At 38.9% G+C, this 17,667-nt stretch overlaps 1 protein-coding gene across 1 annotated transcript in view; it reads left to right on the plus strand.

The window, feature by feature from the left end:
* The window catches only part of LOC140230840 (myotubularin-related protein 10-like), a 95,316-nt gene that overhangs the window by 573 nt on the left and 77,076 nt on the right, over positions 1-17,667 (plus strand). Inside the window, exon 2 of the mRNA XM_072310985.1 lies at positions 9,217-9,343. Coding sequence (XP_072167086.1) covers positions 9,217-9,343 — 127 coding nt within the window. The remainder of the gene's footprint in view (positions 1-9,216; positions 9,344-17,667) is intronic.

Consider the following 17,667-nt stretch of genomic DNA (forward strand, 5'->3'; position numbering starts at 1 on the left):
CACAAGGGGGGCCCCTCCTTATAAGTAACCCGTCCCCCTTATAAGTAACCCCGTCCCCCTTATAAGTAACCCCCGGGGCACCCCTTATAAGGAGTCTCCACGCTTTTTTTGCAATGCAACGAGAAAATGAAAGGACTGCGGCAATTCGCTTGATTATGTCCATAAAGCTTCACAAGTTTCCTAGTTACTCACGAAATTTGAGCAAAATCGGTTTGAGGCATCATATCTAAAATCATGGATTTAAATGCGATGTCAAACGACCCATGCGAATGCTGAAATGCGAGCGATTACTGGCGTGAGTGTCGCCAGGCGCGGCGGCGCGGCAATGTTTGAGTGCAGACGTGGCGACTGACCTCCGTACTCAGTCGCCACGTCTGCACTCAAGCATTGCCGCGCCGCCGCGCCTGGCGACACTCACGCCAGTAATTGCTCGCATTTCAGCATTCGCATGGGTCGTTTGACATCGCATTTAAATCCATGATTTTAGATATGATGCCTCAAACTGATTTTGCTCAAATTTCGTGAGTAACTAGGAAACTTGTGAAGCTTTATGGACATAATCAAGCGAATTGCCGCAGTCCTTTCATTTTCGCGTTGCATTGCAAAAAAGCGTGGAGACTCCTTATAAGGGGTGCCCCGGGGGTTACTTATAAGGGGGACGGGGTTACTTATAAGGGGGACGGGTTACTTACAAGGAGGGGCCCCCCTTGTGAGTGGGTTTCCCGAACTGATGTGTTTATGGACAGTGGCGGCGACAATGCAATGTTTACCAATGTCGAATGCAATGCAGCATAGGCTTCCATTATGATTATATTTTGTGTAGTGTAGAAGTAGTAAACTACAACCTACGCCATACCACCATGTCCATACATCAACCAAAATCAAAAACAGTCTAGATTCTATCTAGACCAGCCACGGCACAATAAGCAAGCATGTATAGTAGTAACTGCACCAGCGACCGTTACAGCGCCCTGCGCCGGGCTTAGTATAGATTCTAGAAGGTGTCCAACACATCGACACTGTAATGGTCTTTACATTGAAACTTACACCCCTCATTTTTTCCATTCTTCACTGGGGATTTGAAGATGTCCAAATATTACTGAAAAACCTAATAATAAGGTGAACACTAAAACAATGATACTGTACTGTGCATTTCGCACATATTGTCAATAGAGGGAAGGGGTGTTGGTTTCAAAATTACAGCAGAACTGAGTGCGTCAAAATAACAACCCATGCGTTTGAAGCAGTTAATATCTTGAAGCGTGTACACTGTATTGCAAATTGTGCGCTTGTGAATTCAGAATATTTTCTTTACATGTGAATGAAATTTCAGGCAAATTGTGAGATATTTTAGATATTGATAGAAAAACGTTATAGTGTCGATGGGTTGGACACCCAACTATACACGTTGTAGTTTGTAGATTCCACACCAGAGGAGTCTACTATTTGTAGTAAGTTCATGTAGTAATAGTATAGTACCTCTTGTGGCGTTATCATTTGAACACACTACACTACAGCACACATTACAATCTGTAAATAGCCCGACCAGCACAGTAGAGTGAAATTGGTTGATTTGTGTTGCATAGCCATGGGATAGAAGTAGTAGTACTGTTTAATATCTGCAAAACCTCTTGTGGGAGAGATTGATTATTTGTCATGAACTTGCCTTTCACTTTTATTGTTCCGATTAGATATTACATTATATCCATCATACAAAGTTGTCAGCACCAGTGGTCAACTATTATGATCTTGCTACCAAACACAACACTGTATAGTGAATGTGTCCATTCAGAACTAAAGGTGACTTGCGCTGCCATACTGTTCAACTCGAGAGTTAATGCTAATTTGAATTCATCTGTAAGTTCACATTCATGTTTAATATAAATTTTATACTTAAGTAAACCAATCTGCTACCCCATGTGTACACTGTACAGCTGTACAAGGCTTGTACAGTAATGTACATGATTGTCAACACAATGTATTGTAGTCATAGTACATGTACAGTGTACGCTACAGTACATAATGTACAACATTTTATATAAAATATACAAATGTAGGTCCATGCACTGTGTACCGCTGATGTGATTGATATCATTTGGTGATACACCTGTACACACCCACTACTACATTGTATATCCGGAACATCATTTTTCTTGCACCTCGGGAAGTGTAATCTGTAGAGAATACAACATTCATGTCAATTGATCACTACACCTGCATGGGACTAGAGTACAAATGTACACGTACATGTACATTGTAGCAATACTTGTACTTTTTAGCATGCAATATCACCCAATTGACAGTGGTGCTACTGTGCATTCACACTCCTCTATAGATCTACTCCAGATTTAATAGACTGCCTCTACCAGTGTGTAGAATATGAAAATACAAGAAATATATACTGTAAAAGTGGATATTTTCGCGTGACTAATTTTTCGCGCTAGGCCGGGTCAGAAGAGTTTCGCGTGTTTTTAATTCCGCGGAATCAAGACATCACGCACGGGAACGTATGGCAAGCAAAAATATTCGCGTGTTTTTATTTTCGCGCTAGTTTCTGGTTGCGCGAAATGCGCGAAAATTTCAACACCGCGAAAATTTCCACTTTTACAGTACAGTATTCATTCAATTTACGCTCAGAGTACGTCTGAAACCTTACAGTTCATTCAGGGGGAAAAAAAAATGCTTCATACATGTACAGTAAGGGCCCTCCAGTTGTATGGAAGTTAGTACATTGGTGTACTACTGACTTTGATACACTTTTTGAAGGGAGATGTACGTATTTGGTTTCTCTCGTATCATTCAGAGAAATGTTCATTATGCCCATGTAGTCTTATAGTCTAGCTTTTGATTGATATGAAACAAAATGAAAGTGCAGAGCCAATACAATGGTTTAAGAAGTTCCTCAAAACTAGCCTTCCAGTATGAAATCGGCTTCCACACATATTAGGTGGGATGATGTGTCATACAATCTGTATGTAATACAATATACAAACTGTATGCCAATAAATTATACACCTACTGCAATATGATATTCTACTTTCAATTTATTTTCCCACCTGATAGGCATGGACATTAAAGGCATTATTTACCATTTGAAGATGAAACAAAAACCCAGCTGTAGTGCTTCAGAATAGTTCTGTTAAATGTGAGTTAGGGATAGAAACAACCAAGCTATTGTATGTAAAAAAAAATTAATCAGTATAGTCAGTGTTAAATATTGGTTATATACAAAATGTTAACAATATTAAGATATAAAATGTGTCTAGACTAGACCGTCTACAGTTATGGTTTATTGAGAAAAATAGTGATATCTTCTTATATTTTAGGCTTTACTGTGAAATTTTTATATGGTATTACATTTTATGATACAACTGACCTGTAGACACATACATGCATGTATCAAATGTGATATCTCATCATTTTTTAAATCACTTCTCCCAATGGTAAACACTACCTCTAACCAAGGTACTGTAGGTACATGTACACACTGTAGTTTCAGTGACAAATTGAAGATTGAAAAGACATCTAAACTTCAAGAATTCAGTCACCAGACTGGCATTTTGTGCTGGTTGCAAAAACAGCACAAAGTCTGACCAGTTACAATCAGCCATATCAATAGATAATCATACTACATTATCAAAACACTCATATTGATTAAAACCAAATATTCAGTCATGATGAAAATGTTTGTTATCACGAAAGACTTCTTGGTAATGTTTATGACTCCACAAAAGTTGGGAAAGAAATCTTTTATCAAAATCAGGAATATAAATTTCATTTGTATGTTGAAGCTTGATTCCTTTTCTTGTATCAATCCCCGCGTTCACATTGGTCCCCGTGACAAGAGATCTTATCTGTTTTACGACTGACCGTTCACATTGGTATCTCATCTGTCCCCGAGCTGTGGGGGCATTTTGGGGCTTGGAGCGAGCTCTGCCACTTGAATCCAGGCATAGCGCATGCGCATATTTGATGACCACAGCTGGACACTATCAATTGCGCCCCAAGGTCACTCTCCCCTCCAAATCTTGTCCCCGTACCCGACTTGCTTCGCGGGGACGAGGGGACAAATCCCAGCGAGCGTTCACGTTATGGTTTTTGAGGAGAAAGTCCCACAGCTCGGGACTTTCCCCGCATCGCGGGGACCAATGTGAACGCGGGGTCCAATGTGAACGCGGGGTGACTGTAGGAAACAGTAGCTGATCATCTTGAACGAGCCATAACTGGTTAAGTAGAAAATTGGATTGAATTTCATTCAGTATGAGACATAAAACCGTGATACAGTTTATCCACAAGACAAGGCAACTGAGAATGTGATCTTTGCTGTGCAAAGTCATTACATGTTTCCACCGATTGCATAACAGTGTGGAAGCCAGAGTCCTGGTTACCTCTGTCTACAGGTAGATAATGTAGAAAACAACAAATTGTACATTTCTGGATGTATTACTTTAAGGCAAAGAAGTTGATATCCTAGTGTTAGTGTTATACAGTATTATCACAATCATCAATTTCTGAGTTGAATACCACATACCAAGAATCTTTTAAATTGCAAGTCTAGAATTGAAATGTGTAGTCATGCAAGTCGCTTGATCTTTTGTCTTCTAAGTAGCGTGTAGGGTATTTGGTATGCACCGTAATTGGCTTTTGCCGCTGATACAATGTAGGACTTAAATTTTCATGGTGAATGTGGTAACTTGTCCCTACTAAATGCATTATGAGCATGACACATTTTGCCCCCAAGCATTCTGTAGTTATGTGGTGGGAATTTGCGAGAGCTCAGGAAATGGGATGGATGGCCAGGCAGCTATTTATGACATCCTAATTGGCATGTTTCTGTGCGGCATAATTTCTGAGGAGTGGAAATGTAATTAGAAATTGCATCAAGAAGTGAACTATTAGATGTTACTCACTATTCACACTATCAGTTCCTGTTTATCTATTTTGAATTTTCCTGCATACCTTGAATTTGGGAAAGAATAAATGAAGCTAGTTGTATTCATTATAAATGCACACAAAATCAGAAAGAATTATCAAAGTTTGGTAATGTATTTGAGGGAGAAACAAGAACTTTAACCCTCTAAACTGTTTTGCCAAATTAGAGTGGGTATCTCGTTGGGCTGTAGACCACTTGTCGATCTGATGGCGACTCGAGTCTCCCTTTTCATGGAGACATACTCTCTGAGATTAACCCAACATCTCTGCAACATCTCCTGGACTGTCGCCTAGTCTCCAGGGACTCGCAAGAGAACTGAATGCGTTCAATGTTTTTGGAAGACTCTTTCCAGCCTTCAGCTGGTTGTGGAGACGTCTCCGCAGCGTCTCTGCAATGTCGTCCTTAATTGCGGACAAGTCACTGACAATAATTTCATTTGTGAGGAGTCCCAAATTTCTCTGCAATTTTACGGAGACCCATGAGTGACCTTTCGGAGACATCTCAGAGATGTCTCTGTGACTGAGAAGACGTCTCAGAGATGTCGCGGCAACGTCTCCACGACTTTCAAACAAATAAATTACCACCTTATTTGGAGATGTCTCTGCTCGCCTTGGAGTCCTTTTCTTGGTGAAGGCGCAAGCCATGTTTGGTCTTTCAAGTCGCATGGGTTGCAGCGGCTGATCAGTCGTGTCAGTCACGGCAAAGTCTCCTCGCGTGAGATGTGCCCTTATAGACTGAATAGTGTAGGAATACCTTGGAGTAGAAAGGCTTGCCCAGCTCAGATCCTTTGAGAATCCCTGTAACATTAATTATTTTCATTGAATGTCAACGGCTTTCGCACTTATTTCTGTGTTTAGTACACACACACACACAACCAAAGAATTGAATCTGCAAAGGTAGACCATTACTAATGAGCATAAAGCTTTGATACACATATTCGCTGAGGGAAACTTTTCATGGTTTTCGAATGCACCCTGGTTGGCAGCAAATAAAGATTGATTCATTCAAGTACTAAATCTTTTAGAGCCAGTTATGAATGCAGCAATTAATTGAAAATTATGCAATCAAACAATTTTGAACAATGTAGGGCTCAAATAAAATATTATTTTGTTTACTCTACCTTTATGAAACACCAGTTGAACATTAATAATGAAGGTTGTGATATGTTTAGTAGGCTTCGGCTCCAAACCATAGAGTGGTTTCAAGAGTAGAAGGGTTAAACTGCTTCTTAAAGATAATAAAAAGTTTTGGTACCTCAAAAGTTCCCCTGAATTTCCGTGTTTCAGGTTAAAGTATCTTTCAAATAACTAACACTGTGAGACTTACTCGCCCCAAAGTGCTCTCATTTCTTAGTAATCATGCAATTAACTGCGACCAGCAGCCCCATACGCATAGCGTAATGGGACTTCGCATTGTAACATACAGGATCATGACAGAGGTAGTATCGCGGGTAAATATCAACTTAAAATCCAAAAAATTCTTCAATTTGAAGACTTACCAATTAAGTTGAAGTCTTGAAAACAGGCTTCGGATAACGTTTGGTTCTGCCAATAGTCTCTTTCTGTTCGAATTGATGACTGAATGTGACTCTGTCGAGAGGACCTTGGGAGAGCTACATACACTGATTACTACGGCCTGCGCATACGCACACATCACATGCGAACAAATTTCAAATCCGCGAACGGATAAGATGTTTGTGTGCACATGCGCTGGCCGTCAATTCAGTGTAGCTCTCCCAAGGTCCTCTTGACCGAGTCACATTCAGTCATCAATTCGAACAGAAAGGGACTATTGGCAGAACCAAACGTTGCCCGAAGCCTGTTTTCAAGACTTCAACTTAACTGGTAAGTCTTCAAATTGAAGAAATTTCTGGATTTTACGTTGATATTTACCCGCGATACTAAATCTGTCATGATCCTGTAGGCTACAATGCGAAGCCCCATTTAGCTATGCGTATGGGGCTGCTGGTCACAGTTAGCTGCTCAGTATGCGTATGGGGCTGCACGCTGCTGGTCGCAGTTATCATGCAATAATGGTTTCGTACAATACGTGCACTACCTCGCCGCCGTACGGCGGCGGCTCTGGTACGAAACCATTATTGCATGATTACTAAGACATGAGAGCACTTTGGGGCAAGTAAATCTCACAGTGTTAGTTATATGAAAGGTACTTTAACCTGAAACACAAACTAAGACAAGGAAATTCAGGGAAACTTTTGAGGTAATACCAAAACTTTATATTATCTTTAAAGAAATTACAGATCAGTTACACTGTAAAAGGAAGTCTGAAAAGAAAGAGTAAAATGTGAAAAGCACAACAGTGAAAATTTAATCAAAATCAGATAAAAATTAGGAGAGTTACATACATGTAATTGTGAAGTTTCACTAATTTTTGCAAAACACTTCCTGAACACTCATATGACTGCCAATGGGTTCACAGCTGATGATATCATCACATCACAATTTTCTACTGATAAAAAAATGATGAAAATTCTGCATAAAATGGTGTGATATAGTTCCTGCCTGAATAACTTCAAAATGAGGATCAGTCAGATACAGTACACAACTGGGACACAATTGAATTTGAACTATAGAACCTTGAAATTTCAATATTTTGCCTACGAACTTCATACGTAATGTATGACAAGTTGTGAGGCAATGACATCAACTGGTTCAAGAAGTGTTTTCTGAAAATTAGCAAAATTTCACATTATTATAACTTCCTTAATTTCTATCTGATATTGATCATATATTCACCCAACTTTGTGTCTGTGAATTGTACCCTTTGCTTTAATCAGGCTGCATTTTGTAACTTTCATCTGATCTTGAATTCCTCTTTGAGAACTGCTGAAAAAAAAGAGACATTGTTTGGATTGCACATCTTGTGATATCGTATACAATAGTCCATTATGCTGCAAGATGTGTAATTGTTATGCTTTTAAAAAGTCTGTTTGTTTAGAAGTGAGTGAAAACTTGGAGATTGTTTGTCTTTCAGTTTTGATCTTTAATAGATTGTGTGGGTTTTGATCATGCTTCATATATTATTCACAGATGCCCTCACAAACAGTATCTAAATTTTACAGCTAAGATAAATATTGTAGAAAGTGACATGTTTGTGTCTGAAGCTAAAAAAAAAAATTATATTTGTAGAGAAACTGTCAAACATAATATTACATGTATGTTCCAATCGATGATTAACACTGGGGTTTGTATCCCTGATTTCCATGGGATTTGATGAATTTACCATGGGTGGAAAGGATTCTAAATGTTCAGCCAGAGTACACATGGTTTGTACAATAATATCAAAATATAGCATAAAAGCTGCTGTGAAATTCATTTTTTTTTTTTAAGGAGGCCATTCATCAAGGCAAATTTGCTGTCAGAGATGTAGGCCTATTGCATTTAAAATCAAAGATTCTACAGTAGAAAGTCTTCTTTATGAGGAGTTTGAGCTGACAGAATAACCCAATGTTTTTTGGTAAATGTTCTTTTAATAGTGGGAGTTTTTTGGAGCTTGTGATATTCACGTGATGTCATACATGTCGGTTAAGTAACCTTTGATAGAATTTGATTTTAAGTATTGACTCATCTTCCTAAAGTTTTGGTACATTACAAATTGCATCATCAGGTATTATAGGAAGCAGAGTCATCTACAACTTACATTGAACTCGGTACAGGCTGAGCGCTGTACAGGTTTTCAGCCAACAAAAGATGTATAGTTAATTTTGATGACACTGTCAAGGTCTTGGAAATAGTGGGATTTATACCATTTTATCTGAGCCAAGCATCTGTCTCTCTCCAGTTACGTTCAGACGGGAGCCATGAACCTCGAAGTTAGGAAACTTCAAGGTTAGAGCTTGTAGTTAGGGACCGTGAAGACGCACTCGTAGTTAGCAAACCTCGAGGTTTGCTCGATGTTTCGAGCCACGAGAAATCTTATGGTTAGCGCTCTAACCACGAGCCGCGGGGGGTCCCCACTCGTAGTTAAGCACCGTGTGGACCCAAAAAACAATGAACTCGAAGTTAAGAGTGACCTCGCCGTAAACTCCAGCCCCCACAATTTCCCTCTTACACATCCAGTGGGACCCACTCATAGTTACGGGGGGCAGAAGCTTTACCTCGAGGTTTCGTAACCTCGAGGTAAAGATTCGTCGTGTGGACACACGTCGTAGTTAGGGGGCAAGAGCTAAACCTCGAGGTTTCCTAACCTCGAGGTTAGGGCCTGCCGTCTGAACGTAACTTCCCTCACTTGATGGTTCATGTATTTTTGCTTCTCTCACGCAGACTCCATTGCCGCGGCGTACGACAGCCGTGCTGCAACGCTTCAAGCCGTCCAACTTCACAAACATCATCGACGATGCCAGCAAAGACGGAGATGTCGTCCAGACTGATCCTCCAGAAATACTCGATGGTAAGAGGGGAGAGATTCTGGAAAAGCTTTCCAGTCGCACAAGTAGTTGTGATTGTTTTTTTGCTTGTTTTGTTTTGTTTTTGTTTACAAGTTGTTGTTTTTTTTTGTATTAACCTTTCTCGTACCAGCTGCAGGCAGAACCACATATCCTTGTGAATGAATCGTTATGGGAAGCACAAGTATTAAATTTGCAGTTAGTCTTTGTCAAAATATGATACAAGGGCCAGGGGAAATGAGAATCACCTCACTTCGTTAATTTCTCATTACAATGGCATATCGTCAGTGAGTCCCTTTCTCTTAATAGACTAATGTTGTATCTGTCAAAGCTACTTTTTTTGCTTGCTTCTAAAGATTAATTCATCAGTCATCATACAATGAACCTTAGGTTGCCTATTTTCAAGACTTTGTTTGTAGTATGCAGATTAAAGAATTAGTTTCTACACGTAAGTCTCCTCCACTAATCCAAGTGCAAACTTTGTGCAGCTCAAGCAGGATAGATGCAACCTGTAAGTGGTTGTGATGATACAGCCTTGCTGGGAAGTACTCTGTCAAGGTCTTCTTCGAGGACAACTTACATTTTCACTTCTCGGGTGTTCAGACACAAAAAAATTTTGTACGAAAATGGTGTAACTATTTACGTCTGAACATTGACTATTAAAACAATGTATAACGAATCTAACGGTCAGAGCATGTTGCCACTTCAACTTCTTCAATAGCAAATGTGTTCAAAACCACAGAAGTTGTACATAAAAAAGCTCAAAATTTGATTTCGTCACATGAACATACTATAAGGTGTTATTTTTGCATACAGATATTTTCGCGAGGTCACAGACATTTTCACGACGTGTTGTATTACACTGTAGCCTAGCGATTTGACACTGAGGCTTATTGTAAGTGCACTATTAGCCTAGCGTATGAATGGCGACAACTTCTTGTGTTGTTAATTTGTGGTCTAGCAGTGATTTGTGAAATTTGCGAAAATTAAACCCTCACAAAAATAACAGCTTATTAATACAGTAATCAAATGAGTTTGTTAGTTTCATTTCATTTTTGTATTTTCAAGCAGTTTCCGCATTATCAGGTTTATTGTGTGTTTATATACGTGATTACAATCATACTTTGCATGGGTTTTAAAAGGTTAAATCCTTTCACTGAAGAGTTTCTCTGTATTGAACACAATGGGTATCAGCTAATATATTTCAAGAATAAGATCTTTGCAATTAGGTCATGTTCATTCCCTTTAATTGTACATGTAGTTTCTCATAGGAAAGAGTGGTAGTTGTTGTTTCCTTATATTTACTTCCTTTCCTGATTTATGGGGGGGGGGGGGGGTGAGGAGCACTTAATATCTGCTTTAGCAAGATGATTTAAGGCCCAGACTTAGTTTTGATTTGAATGCAACTTTGGTTTAGGGGTTTGTTTTCTGTTGTTGATTAGAGAGTTTGAGAACAGGATTTAAAAAAAAAAAATACACAATTAGAAAAAGAAAATAGGCTATGGGGGAAGTTCCTCTTACATGTAGCTCATACAATGTGGTCATAGAGACTAGCAAGAAGTTAGCAAGAAGTTGCTGAAGACTACATGTATGAGCCATACACTTTGTAACTTTTAAACATAAATGAGGCTTGTATAAAGATTAAATAAGTATTGTGGGGGAAAATGGATTTGGAAATATGACAAAAATTTGCTGTTGGCTTTGTCTGTGAAAGCTCATCTATTGTCGTATGATTTATGAAAATGAAGTGCTTACAACATCTTCATTTAACAGAGATGCCGTATTAAAAATGAAATGAAAGTGCAAGCTTTCACATACCCTATCCTGTATGGTATTGGAGGTTTTCCTTCTTCCATGGTAAGTGTTGAGACAGAAGATTCCCACACACATTAGCCAGTGTATTTAAATGAATACCAAGAGGACATTAGCTAGATGTTTCATCTTAAATGCTTTCCCTTTAATATATAGTTTATATTTGTTAGGGTTAGGGTGATCACCGCCCCCCCCCCCCCCACCCGCAAAATACTGGTTAGTGATAAGGTTAGAGTAAAGGGTTAGGGTCAGGGGAAGGATCTGGGGTAATTGTCTAGCTGGGGTAATTGCCCTAGACCCATTAATAGTTGTGCTTCATGCAACAAAATCATAAGTACATGTAGAGAGAATTCTGCTGGTGGTAAGAAGAGTTGTTTTTTAAAAGACTGTAATGTCTGCTTTAGTTAAGTATACTACATGTATTTGCTGCTTTTGTACATAAACTGACAGCTAATTGTTGTAATTCCTTATAGTAAACTACACTCTATACAGCACAAAGTGGTAACAACATAGACGGCAGTGATGTTTAAGGGGGAATAAGGGCTTGAAATACACACGAAAGCAACTGTGCAAGCTACATGTATGACGTTACTCAGTAAAGACAGTTAAATGTCAAGCTACTTGTTCCTTGCAACCCAGCTGATTGTCTTGTAATGTCAGTTCACAGTGCTTTGAAGTCATCACAAAGTTTACACAGTAGGTTTGTTTTGTGGTCTGTCGTGTACTTAACTTTGGATGCAGCATTGGTACAGCATCATTTCCCCCTTCATATCATAGCCATTGTCACTGTGTACCTGTCAAGGTGACTCATGTTTGACAGTGATTGCCGGATTGTTGACATTTCTTCCTTGTTCTGCATCCAAAATGCCCGTCCAGCTACAAAGTTGTAGCACCCTGTTCGAGAAAGTACACGTAACCTCCAACTTCTACACCAATGTCCACTCGATCACAATGCAGCCGATTAGATATTTGTATCCCTCTCATTGTTAGAAGGATTTCAAATTTACTCACCAAGACTGCCTTTATGTGGTGATTTAAGTAGCAGAGACAGAAATCCAGGGGATGCTTAGGAAAAACAGGACTTCATTCTTTCATCTTGCTTACAGTGGAGGGAGGGGCGGGGGAGCAGTGGAAAAGATTTTTGACCATTCAGTCACACAAGAATTCTGTTCACAGGGTATCATGGTCCATACGTGTAGGTGGTGATAAACCATTGTTACAGTTGGTACAACAAAATAGGTGTGTGTCCCGGGACTATTCAAACATACGTGTAAGATATAAAGGGGGGGGGGGGGATCCTTGCTAATTGGGCTTGTAAGAAGAACACTCCAGGAAGTACTGTGGTCATATTGCTCATTACAGTCTCTTGCTTTGGAAATGTGTCATTGTTTTCACCCTTTCTTAGGAGAGACACAGACAGATATTCTTCTCGAACTGTTCTAATGTAATAGTCTCAAGGACATTGATGAGATCATTAAAACAAGGAAAGGATACACATGAATCCTAAAAGGGTCTCTTGGACGGGCAGTGTGCTGGCATATAATCCATGTACCATCTTGAAAAAGTGGGAACTGCACTTTTTGAGCATACTGTAAATACTGTATGGAAGAGTTTAGTAATCTAAACTTTATATGCAATACAAATATGAAACATGCAACTAAAATATGGAACAGTTTATAGTTGAAAGAAAAAAAAAAATCATACCAGACATGTAAGCCTATGTTGCAGACTTCCCACACAATGTTCGCATTTAGAATCTGGTCACCTGTGTATAACTTTTCCCTTGAATACAATACAAACAAATATTGTACTATACAGTGGCATTGACATTGTAAAGCAATGTGCAGTGGATACAGTGTACCAATACCCTGGAAATCAAATTTGTGTATAGCTAGAATACACACACACACAAAAAAACAAAACAAAAAAAAAACCAGCCATAATTCACCTTTGATAGGCCCTGACAGTATACATAGTTCGATAAGTCAGATCATATCTCTATAACAATTTGGCACTTGTGCCCTGCGTGTTCAAGTTCTGCTCCATAAGTGCTGGTAATGATTTGTACACGTTCCAACTACGCACATACATTTTTACAAATAATCTCGAGATTCTACGTCGTTCGGTTAGTGGGTCAGAGGCAGTTGATTGCATATATATCACTATCATTCAGGACAAATTTTGAAGAAAAAAAAAATGCAGATGGCAAGATCTTTTCATTGAAAGAAAAGGGTGATCGACTTGTCCACTTGAATTTTCAAGTCATTTTGGTTTGTGTATTACTCTTTAAAATTTAAATTACAACCCTAATAGATAAAAATAGGAGTGACGAAAATTCCAATATTTTGCAGAGGCCATGTCTCCAATATAATCTACAAATATACAGCAAACATTTTATAATATTCAGGGTATTGGTACAAGTACACTTCAAACTGTACTATACAGTAGTATTAAAGCTGACCTTCACCTAGTAAAGATGGCAAGAATGTCTTTCTGTGGTAAAAACCACATTACAGAACTTTACAATTTACATTCAGTGAAAAAGTTGTATACCCTACATGTACATTCATATTACATTAGACTTCTAACAGGCATCAAGGGTTGTAAAGTACAAAATACACATTGTAATCGATGTCCTCTAAAGATTAACTAGAAGTAAACATGTAGCTTCCATGTCAGCACAGTAGTCTGCAATACAGTGTATACATACCTCACTAAATGTGCTAAGAAAAAACTTTGCCTAATGGCTGATAAAGCTACTCAATGTGGGTTTATACATTGTAGGTCATTGCCAGAAATTTGGACAAAGTATAAGGAATGTACAGTAGTTGTATTATCTGTCATTGCTTTTATGTTTGTAATTCAGAGTGGCATACTGTATAATTAAGAGCACTTTCATGAAGTGGTAATATTAAAGCTTTGTCTTAGCTGTATAATAAACATAGCTTATACTCTTATGGTTATGAGCTTTCTTTCTCAATTTTTTTCCAACTCTTGTTTTGGAAAGTCATTTAAATAATAAAATCATTCTCTAAAATTTCTGCAAAATATCAGTTCCAATGTTATATACTCACACAAGTGTTCTTTCTTTTGATTTTTGGATTTAATTTTTTTTTTTCTTCAGGAGTCAACAGTCTTAACCTATGTGATTGTTCGAATTTTCTGTGATCCCTTCAATGTCTGCAATGTCTGCTTCAGAAGCATCTGCCGGATTACCCAGAAAATCAAAGTTGGGCAAGTGTTTTTGAACAATGAGGAAAAAAAAGCTTGCCCCAATAGTTCTGAAGCTACCTTTTTTTCTTTTTTTTTTTTGATTTTCCCCTCCAAACCCACGAAGTCAACCATAGACCAAAGCTAATGACTGTTCAATGATGCAACATGCTTTAACTTAATAAGTTCAGCAACTTTCCAGCACATTTATAAGTGAAGAAGCCCCAATGCAATGCATTGCCAACACTTGATCAAACCAAGTTTGTTTAACGGTACTCCAGTGTATTAAGTGTGTGAATCAATGTGTACTCTTCATTCAATTTCAAATGATTATGTTTTATCAAGCCCTTGACTTACAAGTGAATTTCTCTATAATTTTCTTGTATTTTTGGACTTTCTTTTCGGACAAGTGTTCGCCAACAATTTGAAAATCTCCTTGCCCAACTAGGCAAGTGGTTAAAAAAAGAAGAAACTACAAACCATGTGAGAAATAAAATTGTTGTACAATATCTAAGAAGAAAAAAAAATTGTTGTTGTTTATCAACTGACATTTAAACAGCGGAAATTCTGTGTTTAAAGGAGGCTTCACTTTTAAGGAGAAAGTTTAGTTTCCATATATGGAATCTTTGAAATTAAAGCATTATGTGTACAACTTTAGATCCCTAGAATTTGAAGTCAAATTGCAGAAGTCTTAAAGATGTGCAACAGTTTTTATTCTCAGTAATAGGCATGACATGGGATTCCCCGATGTCTTTTATCTTGCTTACTATTCTCTGCCGTTGGGTCGGGAATGAATTATGTTGGATCCGTGATGCTGGTATGATTAAAGAAAGTGTTTGTGTGAGGTTTTTTTTTTTTCCTCACATGTCTGATTTTAGCGACATGACATGCTGGTACGGTATAGTGCAAGCAAAGTTACGGTCAGATTAGTCATCAGTTTGAGTTCTTGTGGATTTCCCCTACCATGTGGTTTGATTCCTTTTTTTTTAATTCGACACTACTTTGACCTTGAATATCTTGTTAAATTTGGAAAAAGTATAGAGAGCACTAGATAGCTGTATACACCAGCAGCTGTACAGTTCTCTCCAAATCATTTTTCGTGAACTTGTATATTTTAGGTTAAAAAAATCACAAAAATAATCCTCTCTTTTTATAGATATCATCACCCCCTTGAACAAAATGTTTACCCTATGTTTCATTTGCCTGAAAGTGGTTGAGAGCTGCCCTGCTGGGGTCTTGGAATAAGGCACACCAAGTTGGGGTATAATTCAGACCATTGCTGCATGATGTGCCAAGATAAAACTCATTCCTGGAATGTTGAATTGATGTGGCAAGTAGTTTCCTTCTTTTAACCTGTTGAGGATGGACTGATTTTGCTACAACACTCATTTCCCATACTGTAGACCCCTGCCCGAGTATACTCGGGACTTGTCCTCAAGGGGTTAAGCACGCCAACTTTCGTTTTCATTTTAGCTTGTCTTACTCCTGCTTCCTGACAATTTACATTTTGCTCTGTAAAGAATTGTTCTTGCCATATTATGTATGAGAGTAGTTGTTGTGCATCTTTGTCCTGGTTCTTTTTATGAGCCATTTGAAACATAAGACAAGTGCATAAGAGTATCCTTGACACAAATGTTATGGGGAATCTCCCACTCCCAGGTTAGCCTGTTTGGCAGTGGTAGAAAGGGACAGGACTGAAATGCAGACTACACTTAGTATGTGTTTCTGTCATAGAGCTGTATTTACATATCGCTAGAGGGCATACTCATTTAAATCGCTGTGATCGCATGGAGAGCTCGCCACCATTACAAAGAGTGGCAAGTGAGAGTGGCAAGTGCATTGGCACGCGCACTGCATCTGCCAAAATTGTGCATGCAGACGATATTGCCAGTGCGTACTTTGGCTTTAAATAATTCTGTATTTTGTATTACAGATTTTCTAACAGCCATTTATGATGTATGTCAAATAATTTGAGAATTGATATCCCATGACAAGATTGAATGCATAGAATATATGCTCTGTAGTACATGTATTCATTTGTGTGATATGTTCAGGACTTTGTGTGTGTGTGTGTGAGAGAGAGAGAGAGAGAGAGAGAGAGAGAGAGTGTGTGTGTGTGTGTATTTGTGTGTGCAGGCATATTCACTACAATGTATGTCCCATTCAAATTATTGTACATGTATTCCTAATTAAGGTTGAGATGGGGGCCTTCAGTAAGTGTGTGTGTGTGTGTGTGTGTATTTGTGTTTGTTATGGATGTGTATGTGTGTGTGTGTAGGCCTACTTGTAATTGTTATGGATGTGTTATGGATGTGTATGTGTGTGTTTTTGTGTTTGTTAGGTATCCATTATGTTTGTGTCACCCTTGCGCCTGCGCGCGCGCGAGTGTGTGTGTGTGTGCACAAGTAATGATCCTTTTATCTCAGAATACACCAAATTCACTCTGAAGCTACCTTTTTTCAAGTAGCCTAGCTACTTCTGTAAAAGTACGATTGTATGGCCTTTTCCTCTGATTTCAGCGATTTTGCTACCCTTTTCACTATACGCGCGTACATCGCCCGTCCGTGAAAAACAACCCCTTTTACACGCATTGTTTATACAGGACTTGTAAATGTAATGGCAGTGTCCCCATGCAGGGCTGTAGGTATGGGGGACCTTCCCCCCCCCCCCCCAAAAAAAAAAAACCCAATACAGTATTTATCGCATAATCGGGACATGTTGGGAGTAGCAAACATGGCCCCTTTAAGCGGGGTGCCCGATTTCGCGATGAGCACTCACCATACACTAACGGCATACGACATGTACATGTAGTGCACACACACACACACACACACACACACACACACACATGCATACTGACGTACTGTACATGTACACTTGTACATGAATACACAACCACGCTACCCCTCGGCGCGACCCTCTAGCTCTTCCTGCATTCTCGCAATGATGTAGAGTAATCGCAACCGGGTTCTTCTTCTGTCACCTCTCTTCGAACACAAAATATGTGGATTAAAAGCTAGCACTTTCTTAAACATTCGTAGAATTCTTGGACACGTAGGGCGTTCCGTATAAATACATATCCACAACCATGGGAAATGATTACCCAGAACTGATGTGGGAACGTCAATGAAAAGTCCTTCAATCATTCAATCATCACGGCTTGACTGTTTACTTGCCGCGATCACTGCACTGCACATGTGTTGTCAATATGTAGCGATCTAGCTCGCCATATATACACACATGTACAGAAAAGCGAAGGCGGGCAGCGAGCTGAAATGTACGTGTACTGGATGGACGGAGGTCAAAA

This window comes from Diadema setosum, chromosome 7 (assembly GCF_964275005.1).
Source record: "Diadema setosum chromosome 7, eeDiaSeto1, whole genome shotgun sequence".
In the NCBI taxonomy this organism is placed as follows: domain Eukaryota; kingdom Metazoa; phylum Echinodermata; class Echinoidea; order Diadematoida; family Diadematidae; genus Diadema; species Diadema setosum.